Here is an 11,289-nt window from a genome sequence, read left to right on the forward strand (position 1 = left end):
GTCCGTGTGGTAGCTTGTATGGGGGCTGAAAGCTGACATCCGGCGACGTCAGCTTTCCGCCCCCATGAGTGGCGTCATGCCCTCATTACCATGCATACGCCCCGCGTTTGCATGGGAACGCCCATGAAACGCGGGGCGTACACATAGGGAAATGAGGGCATGATGCCTCTCACGCCCCTATCCGCCCCCTTTGCGGCGGACGAAATACGTCTGCGGCGAAGGGGGCTGCACATGCGCAGATTCACCTCTGCGCATGTGCAGACCAAAAACATCGGCGGTACGGCCGCACGCGGGCCGTACCGTTCCGATCTGAATAAGGGCCACAGTGAGGTGCTTTGGGGGGTGATAGTCCCTGACAGCTCCTCAAGACTGGCTGCTTCAGAGCACATACCCGGGGACCTGCTCAGTTTGTAAAACTGAGTAACGGGTCCACAGTTAAGGGTCTAATATGTGCTGTAGCATGTATTTGCAATCACTGGGGCAGGAACTGATAAGGATGACTTGTGTTGTCTGTATAGTACTGCATTTATGTGTGTTACGATGTAAGACACATTATTAATAAATATGCATGTATGTCATGAACATATTATCGCGCCTCCTTCTTCTTTTTTTCAGGTAGACCTTCTCCACGAATGAATTGTGATGTCAACTACTTACCCAGCTACGTCTCTGGACTACTGTGACATCATTTTTACGACAGCATATTCCAAACGTCAAATTGCAGGAGCAGCTACCCACAACAGGTAAGCAGGCGCGATAATATCTTCCTGGCATACATGTATATTTATCAAATATGTATGGTCTTCCTTAAATTATGTTTAAAGTTTGATGAATTGAGGTCCTTATATTATTTTATGCAGACAGCGAGCCAAATCAGGGCTGATATCAGTGCGGGAGATAGCAGTGATATTGTCTGCATTGCTTTTTTATTGAATGTCAGTAATACTTTTTTCTACTGAAGTAGGTGAAAATAATAATTTTCACCTACTTTGGTAAAAAAAAAAAAGTGATAATTTATAGGCCCCATATACCACTTTCACACCGCTGTACCCTTTCACATTTGATTGGGGTGTGAAAACCTGAACCGGCGAATAGCTTGTTATGTACGCGGCTATGTGCCTGGAGGGTAAAAGCTGGAACCTGTGAATGAAATGTTCCCACCTTGGCAAGGTGCTTGGGGGGTAAAGCCGGAACCGACGGATGAGATGTTCTGGCCACGACGAGGTGCTTTTGGGAGTGAAAGCCAGAACCGACGCATGAGATGTTCTGGCCTGCGACGAGATGCTTTTGAGAATGAAAGCTGGAACCGACGCAGAAAATGTTCCGGCTGCGGCGTGATGGTTGGGGGGGTGAAAGCCAAAAACGGAGCATGAGATGTTTCGGCCGCTGTGTGGTACTTATTTTCTACAAAAGTAAGTGAAAATGATAAATTTCACCTACTTTGGTAGAAATGAAGTGATAATATATAGTCCCCATAAAACACTTTCACACCACTGTACCCTATCACACTTGATTGGGATGTGAAAACTGGATCCGGCAAATAACTTGTCCATATGCAGCTATGTGCCTGGAGGGTGAAAGCTGGAACCTGTGAATGAAATGGTACTGCCTTGGCAAGGTGCTTTTGTGGGTGAAACCTGGAACCGGTGAAAGGAATGTTCCAGTAGCGGCGTGGTGGTTTGGCGGTGAAAGCCGAAACCGGCGCATGAGATGTACCGGCTGCTGTGAGGTACTTATTTTCTACAAAAGTAGGTGAAAATTGTTATTTCCACCTTCTTTGGTAAAAAAAATGTGATCATTTATAGGCCCCATATATTACTTTCACACCGCTGTACCCTTTCACATTCGATTGGGGTGTGAAAATCGCAACCTGGGAATAATTTGTTCCGTACACGGCTATGTGCCTGGAGGGTAAAAGCTGGAACCTGTGAATGAAATGTTCCCGACTTGGCAAGGTGCTTGGGGGGTTAAGCCAGAACCGACGGATGAGATGTTCTGGACGAGACGGGATGCTTTTGGGAGTGAAAGCCGGAACCGACGCAGAAAATGTTCCGGCCACGGCGTAATGGTTGAGGGGTGAAAGACAAAAACGGAGCATGAGATGTTCCGGCCGCTGTGACGTTCTTATTTTCTACAAAAGTAAGTGAAAATGATCATTTTCACCTACATTGGCAGAAATGAAGTGATAATATATAGGCCCCATATATCACTTTCACACCATTGTACCCTATCACACTTGATTGGGATGTGGAAACTGGATCCGGCGAATAACTTGTCCATACAGTATGCAGCTATGTGCCTGGAGGGTAAAAGCTGGAACCTGTGAATGAAATGTTCCCATCTTGGCAAGGTGCTTGGGGGGTAAAGCCGGAACCGACGGATGAGATGTTCTGGCCACGACGAGGTGCTTTTGGGAGTGAAAGCCAGAACCGACGCATGAGATGTTCTGGCCTGCGACGAGATGCTTTTGGGAATGAAAGCTGGAACCGACGCAGAAAATGTTCCGGCTGCGGCGTGATGGTTGGGGGGTGAAAGCCAAAAACAGAGCATGAGATGTTCCGGCCGCTGGGACGTACTTATTTTCTACAAAAGTAAGTGAAAATTATCATTTTCACCTACATTGGCAGAAATGAAGTGATAATATGTAGGCCCCATATATCACTTTCACACCATTGTATACTATCACACTTGATTGGGATGTGAAAACTGGATCCGGCGAATAACTTGTCCATACAGTATGCAGCTATGTGCCTGGAGGGTGAAAGCTGGAACCTGTGAATGAAATGTCAGCGCCTTGGCAAGGTGCTTGGGGGTAAAGCCGGAACCGACGGATGAGATGTTCTGGCCGCGGCGAGGTGTTTTTGGAATTGAAAGCTGGAACCGACGCATGAGATGTTCTGGACGCGACGGGATGCTTCTGGGAGTGAAAGCCGGAACCGACGCAGAAAATGTTCTGGCCACGGCGGAATGGTTGGGGGATGAAAGCCAAAAACAGTATGAGATGTTCCAGCCACTGTGAGGTACTTATTTTCTATAAAAGTAAGTGAAAATTATCATTTTCACCTACATTGGTAGAAATGAAGTTTCAGAGAAGCAGCGCTGGTGTCACAATGAATAGATTGAACAACTTTATGGTGAAAAAAACAATTTATATCACAAAGATAAATAAAAACATTACATACATTTGCACATGACAATATCGCACAATAAAAATGTTAAAAAGAAGGTCTCACTCTTTGATTGGATATGTATCCGTAAGGGCCAATGCCCTATTGAGTATCAGTCCAGATTGGAAAGTGCACTTAACCAATGGTATATCTGCCGATTGGGAAGATGAATGGGGAAAAGATTTTGGGGGACAATTCACCGGTCCTCTCTATGTTCACGGATAGATGGTAGTAGCCGCTGGAGGAATCAATGGAGAAATGTCCGTATTTTATCCCTTAAAGGACCTCTATTTGCTTTCAGAGAAATTGGTATTCAATACCCCATTTGGGTACCTCCCATATATGAAATTGCAGTAAATGTTGTAAGCACTGAAGGAGGGTGGGCAGGAATTCTCCAACCTGGACTAGGTTTGATAAAGGGGGGATGGCAGAACCTCTAACAGGTGGCTATGATGGTGTTGGCTCACCTGGAGGAAAAAGCTGCTGGGTGCCCCTGGTCACTATTGTGGTGGAGAGTTATCAGTCCCACTTGAGGTATTTGATGAGGGACCACTGTCTCATACAGGTGGCTATGGATGGCGGGGCTCACCTGGAGTTCAGTGTCCTGTAGAGGTCTTGGAGGGTGGATCAGAGTTGAAATTCCCAAAAGTAGGCAGACGATGGACTGGATGGTAATATGGGTCCAATCTGTAGGAATGAGAGGCTGCACCTGACGCGTTTCGCCACTAGCTTGTGGCTTTTTCAAAGGTGGCTTCTAGTGTGGTGGCTAGGGGTATATATACCCATACTAGTGAGTAGCCAATTGACATTCAATCAGAGTAATAATACATTACAATCATAATTTCAATGTTTAATCATAAAGTAGGAGACAAACATACTGATATAGTAGGTATAATACCATAAAACATTTAATATTCCCAGTGGGTATCTGTTAAATCATGAAAATATATTGTGTTAATAATTATCACTTCCGGGTCAAAAGGTCACTTTGTTCCCCGCAAGTAACACAGTTATGGACAGAGGGGAGGACATTTGGTACTAAGATTGACAGTCTAGGTTGGAAAACGAGTCCTCAGTTAGCTGCCTCTGTGTTATTTTCTAAGAAAACGATATTCGTAAGCTTGGATTCATAGCGATATATGGGTGGAACGCATATGCGTTCCACCTGCCGAGAATGACTTCCCGCTTCCGCCGGAAGCTCAGTGGTTGTATTGGCCGGAATTCGGCCATATGACACGTGGTCCGGGCTTGACAAGCCCTAATTTGTCTAGATGCGGTGACGCTGTATACCCGCGTCATCGCATCTTTAGGTGGTATGTTATGCGTCACTTCCGGGGGAGCGGAGCCAGTCGCCATAGACATGGAATTTGTTTATCATGGATGGGTGCAGTATTAGAACTGCCCCTTTATTTGAACAAAAGCAACTTTATTTTAACACATGAATGTTACACTCGGATATCGTTTTCTACTATTAACCCCTGCCCATAGCGAAAAAAAGTCATTATTTTTCTGGGGAGCATTATTAGTAAGCAGTTTTGCATATATACACAGCAAGGTCATGGGGATGAAAATAAGTACAATATATATTAAAAAAGGTAATAATATTTGATATGGTAGAGAGGGTAAATATATAGGACTTCACATATCATCTTATTATATATGGAAAGAGATGCACAAATAATAATAATAGAAAAATAAAAAAATATATATACACATATATATCCAACATATAACCTAAATGGTATTTTATTATTTACAAAATAACGTTAATTGGTGGATGTATGAAGACATAATTTATACGGTATAATTTTTATATATATATAGCAGTACATTATGGAGAGACTCTTTTTATAGTTTATCACCATATAGCTTTTGTGGTGGTTTATCCAGGCTAATATTGTATTAAAAAGGGGGGGGGGGGGGGGGGGGGGGGGTAGGGTCCAAACTAATTTATACTAAAAGAGGGGGGGTCTTATCGATATTATATAAGGATTCTTTATATTGAAGAAGGCCCGCTGTTATCCTTCATGGACATATTATTATCTTCGACACCTACACATAGTCACATGGTACAATCCATTAAATGATACAGAACCAGACAAGGAAAGCAATAATTGTTCTATAATACTATGTTTAATTCCATTGCCTCGTTGAGGCCTTTTTTAATACAATATTTGACATCCCTTTTTCTTTCTTTTCAAAGGTACAAGAACCATGCCAGTCCAACGCACGAAAATCGTGGTGGGCAACACCCACACCCTAAAGTCTCCAGTTGGGATTGTGCGCATTCTGGCAGCCATCGTTGCCTGCGTTACGTTCAGCTTGGTTGTGCACAGAGGAGGTTGGGGCAGTGGAACCGGAGACTTTTGCATGTTCTCCTGGTGCTTCTGTTTCGCTGTCACTATAATAATCCTTGTGGTGGAATTTACAGGGGTGCAAAACCGGATGCCAGTGTCTTGGAAAAACTTCCCCATCACTTTTGCTATGTTTGCTGTGTTGATGTGCCTCTCTGCCACCGTTCTGAACCCACTGTTCTACTTGGAAGACAAAAGTTACGGCAGCGAGAGGCGCACCTACCAGATTGTGGCTGTAGTGTTTTCCTGTCTCACCACGCTGGCATATATCATTGAGGTGTCTTTAACAAGAGCCCAGCCGGGAGAAGTAACTGGATACATGGCAACTGTTCCTGGACTTTTAAAAGTTATAGAAAGCTTCATTGCCTGTGTTATTTTTGTCTTCATTTCAGATCCCCCGCTGTACACCAAACATGATGCACTTAAGTGGTGCTTATCTGTTTACTTTATTTGTTTTATCCTGTCTGTTTTGGTGATTATTTTATGTGTCGGGGAATGTACCAGTTGGTTGCCCTGTACTTTTGAGAAGTCTCTCAGTGCCTACGTCCTCCTTTCTGTCCTGTTTTATGCTTCCGCCCTGATCATCTGGCCAATCTTCCAATTTGACTCAAAGTACAGGGGAACCACACAACGTCCAAACGAATGCAGTCGCTATTCAGGTCGGAGTGGATTATGTAATTGGGATAAATTAGTAGCCATTGCTGTTCTGACAGCTGCCAATCTCATAGCTTACATTATAGATCTTGTTTATTTTCGTCAGTGTATACTGATCTCTTAGGTTATTCATTCGACCATGTTCTGCTTGCTATTTGACCAAAACAGAATTAACCCTTTGAGTGCCAAGTGAATTTCTCAAAATAGGTATGAAAATGACCAAGCCAACATTGTTATTCATCATGATGGGCTGTAATGTTTACCTTATATAGGAAATAGAATCTTTTTTTTCACACAACATTTTTTATTTGAATTTTATATAACAATGAGAGCGAGGCGGATATTTTGAACATCGCTCACAGAGATGTTGCCACTCAAAAGGTTAAAGGGAATATGTAATCCAGGATCATGACTGTCGGTCCGTCCTGACAGTCATGATCCTGGTCCGTTTGCATTTTGATCGACAGCAAATCGGCAGGCGGGATTAAACGTTGGTGAAAAAGGGGGCGTGTCCGCGTAAACGGCCATGGATTGTCGATATACGGCCATGATCGGGACAATCCACTTCCGTTATCGGCAGAACGGGCCTGACAGCTTTTAAAGTCGAGCTTGTTCTGCCATGATGCCTCTTCAATGCTGTCAGTAAAGACAACATTAATTAGGTATCCGCTGCTATTTCCCCCATCGGAAATAGCGGTGGAGGATTGCATATCCCCCTAAATCACTAGTCAGAGAACATACAGTTAAAAGTTCTATGCTTATTTATTCCTGTAACATTATGGGGGAAATTTACCAAAATGGATTCGTAAAAAATAGGTGTATTCGTAGGCAGAAATACACCTATCTTTTAAACATTTGTATTTTCGGGATTTACAATCCCGAAAATACAACAATTCGTATTTCTAATGATGGAACATTCGTATTTGTATTTACAAATACGAATGTCTACACCATCGATAGAATACGACAGAAATCACCATTCAAAAGAATGGTGGTTCCTGATGTACTAAGCAGTCGTATTGATAATACAGCTGCTAATTGGCACACAAATACGACAGGAAAATACACCTTGCTTTCCCTGTCGTATTTGGCTTTAGCCTGCACGGATCAGTCGGATCCGTGCAGGCTTCAGTGTAAAAAAATAGAAAAATAAATATTAAAAAAAAAACGGAGTGGGGTCCCCCCCACAGCTGTAACCAGCACCAGGCTGAAAGAGCCGGGGCCGGTAATTAAAAATCAGGGAACCCGACAAATAGGGGTTCCCCGATTTTTAACAACCAGCCCCAGGCTCCAGGTCCGGGGCTGGTTCCCAAAATACGGGGGACAAAGTGACTAGGGGTCCCCCGTATTTTAAGAACCAGCCCCAGGCCAAACCGGCCAGCAGGGTAATGCCACAGCCGGGGGGAGACTTTTTATACAAGTCCCCCCGGCCAAAGCATTAACCCTACCGACCAGTCAGCCTGGCCAGGGGTCCTGGGGGAGTGGGGACCCCCCCAATAAGGGCCCACCCCCTCCAGGACTTACCTGACCAGGCTGAAGCCTGGTGCTGTCCCCGATGCCCCTGGGCGGTGGGCATCGGGCTGATTCTGGTGTAAAAAATAGAAGAATAAACTATTGTTTTAAACTGTAGAACTATGAGTCCCAGCAAGCCTCCCCTGCAAGCTGGGACTTGGTGAACCACAAGTCCCAGCCTGCGGGGCATTAAATGGCCCGCTGGGTCTTGTAGTTCCACAGTAAAAAAAATAGTTAAATAAAAACACACTGACACCTGTAAAATAAAAGTTTAATACATACATTACACACACACTGATACTTACCTATCTTGATCCCGTAGGTAGGTCCCAGAGTCTTGATCCGGTGCCTTGTCCTGGTTCCGGATCCATGTCGCCATTCTTCTTCATGTCGATCTTCATGTCGGCGTCAGGTCCGGGTCCGAAGAAATCCATGGTGGACCTGTGGAAGGAAATCCAACTCACCCAGGTCCTCCATGGAAGTTCTTCTGGCTTGGTCCGACATTGTCCAGGCATTCTTCCTTCTTCTTCCATCTTCTGGCTTCTTCTTTAAGCTGCCGGGCGACTCCAGCAAACTCCCCGTCTGTCAGAGCTGCAGAGATGTTTCCTCCTCGGTGTCTGGACTAAGAATGAATTCTAGCCAATCAGGAGCCGACTTTACTGGCTCCTGATTGGCCGCTGAGGTTTGGGCACAGTGCAACTCATACAGAAGGCAGAGGAGCACAAAAAAGTGTCTAAAAGGCAGATACTGTAGTGTTCATTCTAGCACCCGCTATCTTTGAAAACCCATGCAGTTCCTCTTCCTTGCCTGGGGTGTCGCTGTCTGCTGTGGTGTTTCTAGCACAGTTCGGGTTTGCATATCAGTGCACAGACCACACTGTGCTAGAAGCACTACAGCAGACAGCGACACCCCAGGCAGGGAAGAGGAACTGCACGGGTTTTCAAAGATAGCGGGTGCTAGAATGAACACTATCTGCCTTTTAGACACTTTTTTTGTGCTCCTCTGCCTTCTGTATGAGTTGCACTGTGCCCAAACCTCAGTAATATTTGTGCTTTATAGCATACACACACTTTCTTTTGTGTCCTTTTTCTTTGATTCCTTTGGAAAACAACCATGTTGCAATTGCATTGTTTTTTTCCAGGTCACTTGGCAGATGAATATTTATATATTTAGCCTTTTCCCAGTATTGGCATACACATTTTCTATTGTTCACTTTATAGTGTCCTCATCCAAACCTAAAATTAGCTCTGTGCTACACATGCAAAGTTTAATTTTGTTTTGCACGAACTGTATCGTTAGTATATGCTTTTTGTACACCAGTGCCTCCTGAATAATATTGTAAACCTTTAAATGTATGCTTTTGTTATTGTTTTTTACCTGAAGTATTATTTTTGTGTATCTCTACTTGTGCTTTTTAGAAAAGATAAATAAATACATTGGTGTATAAACCTAGACGATGTTTATTTGCATGATACTTTTATAATTTTTTTTTAAAATTCGATAATTTTTTATTTGGTTTTGCATAACAAACAACACGAAACCCCCCCCCCCCACATACATGGTATAGTTGAAATGTATATCAGACAGAATCACTAAGCTAAACATACATTGTACAAATTGTTGATGTTCAAAAGGAGAACATGGATGAGCCAGGATTATTTATACATTCACAATATTCCAGAACATCTCAGGATGTATATGTATATACCCGAGGGCGCCTACTCGGGCATAGTTTGAGTTTCCCATACAATTAAAACATAAACATGTTCGCTCAGAACTGGCTCATCTAGGAGGAGCTAATTTGCCAATCATTGCATTGGTTGTCAGTAGAAAGTGATTCAGCAGTACTAGCTATACCAGCCAAACGATTCGGTCCAATCCTATTAGTATATGTCATAAAAAATAACAACCCCCCCCAAACACCCAAAGCAACCCACCTATATAACCCCCCTCCCTGTACTACCCAACCCCAACTAGGGTGCACTTGGATCCCTGAACTGTACCCCCCCCCCACCCCCGGCTATCTATCTAACTATTCCCTTCCCCCTCCCAACTTGACCAACCACCCCCTTGCTAATACAGGATATTGTATCATAGTAAATGTAGCAACTTGGGAGCGTAACCCCCAGACTCCAAAGGCATCAGATCAAACAAAAAAGAAAAAAATTCAGCCTCCCGATGAAATATGTCAGACCACATTATATCCAGTTACCTAATCTAAACGGATATATATAATAGGCATTTTGTGTTAGGGATACAAGGAGACATTAAACACAGGCATCAGCAAAATGTATACATAAGACTATAACGGTGAATAACATAAATGGTATGGTAGAAATAGAGATACGAAGGTAATCAGGACTAAGAGGGGTGAAAAAACATATTAAGCCTCCATGCATTGTGTGAATCTAGTCCGGCCAGTCCTTCAGTCCCAGAAAGGAGGTATACGTGGCATGTAGAAGGGGATTATGCACCCACTTGCAAAGAATGATCAGGAGCTTCGAGTATAGATTCGGATATATCCCCTCGTTATCAGGACCTAGATGGGTATGACATAGTAGATGAGCAGATCCAGATAGGACCATCAAGCAGGATTTCCCCGGGGTTTGGGGGGTCCCAGCTTCTTCACGTACCGCCTCAGGGTGACGACAGGGCGGCAAAGCATCCACACAGTCTGTCTCTAGTGTGTAGTCCTTCGAAGGATGCACAGAGGCTGTATCCAGATGATTCTGGTACTTATAATCCATGGTTATGGAGCACTCCCCTTGGGTACATGAAGCCCCATTCCCAACCAAGAAGGTAGCAGGAACATGGTCTTGGGTTGTAAAAGCAGTGTTTTCAATAGGAGGATTAGCAGGAGCAGATGAAGTATTATACACACAGGCATGGACTGCAGACAGCTCCCGGCACAGTCTATCAGTAGAGTCGTTTATAGCCTGCAGTATGCTTTGTAGAGGATTCATGATTTTAGTAGCAGGTCTACACTTATCCTGAGTCTGACTTAGGTACAGTCCACCTGCCTGAATAGGGGTATTTTTAAGCAGGGATATTGGTGGCTAATATATATCACAAGATCGGCAATATTAGGTGACAGAGGAGACCCAGCAAATCAGTGCCGACAACAGAAGGACTTTGTAGCGTTCAAGAGGGCCGCGGACCTCACCTCCCCAGCTCCAGATAAATTATGAGTACCTGTGGGTCCCTGCATATGCAGGAGTAATGTTGCAGCGGTACCTCAGATCCAGTGTCCGACGAGCGGGACCGTGCCGGTGCCTCCGGGCGGCCAAGCAGCACGCCTCAAGAGAAGCGGCTCCCGCTCATTGCCGTCAGTCCACCGGAGAGTCAACGGCCGCCCCCTCCCGCTGACACACCGGACCGGGCAGCAGCGCAGATGAGTTGTGGGGTCGCACCTCAGGAGCACCAGAGCTGCCGGAGGATCCAAGATGTAAAACAGTAAAATTTGCTTTGTTTCCGATTGCCCTTTCAAATAACAAAATTCCCTAACAGCCCTGGTCAGCTACGTCAAGAAGTGGTGGGTAATTTGTAGAGATTAGCAGGTTTGGATTCCTAGAAACGAAACCGACCGGAACCTCCACATTACC

At 44.4% G+C, this 11,289-nt stretch overlaps 1 protein-coding gene across 1 annotated transcript; it reads left to right on the forward strand.

Moving 5' to 3' along the window:
* The first annotated feature begins 5,164 nt into the window (after window positions 1-5,164).
* Window positions 5,165-8,407, forward strand: LOC146056001 (myeloid-associated differentiation marker homolog). Its single transcript, XM_083168340.1, has one exon. It carries the CDS (start codon window positions 5,382-5,384, stop codon window positions 6,297-6,299), a length of 918 nt encoding a protein of 305 aa, XP_083024466.1. The 5' UTR covers window positions 5,165-5,381; the 3' UTR covers window positions 6,300-8,407.
* Window positions 8,408-11,289: the final 2,882 nt, after the last annotated feature.

This window comes from Crinia signifera, unplaced genomic scaffold, assembly GCF_055691185.1.
Source record: "Crinia signifera unplaced genomic scaffold, ASM5569118v1 HAP2_SCAFFOLD_69, whole genome shotgun sequence".
Taxonomy (NCBI): domain Eukaryota; kingdom Metazoa; phylum Chordata; class Amphibia; order Anura; family Myobatrachidae; genus Crinia; species Crinia signifera.

Excerpts from the sequence above, each read along its gene's own strand:
- LOC146056001 (XM_083168340.1), top strand. The coding sequence starts at position 5,382 with ATGCCAGTCCAACGCACGAAAATCGTGGTGGGCAACACCCACACCCTA.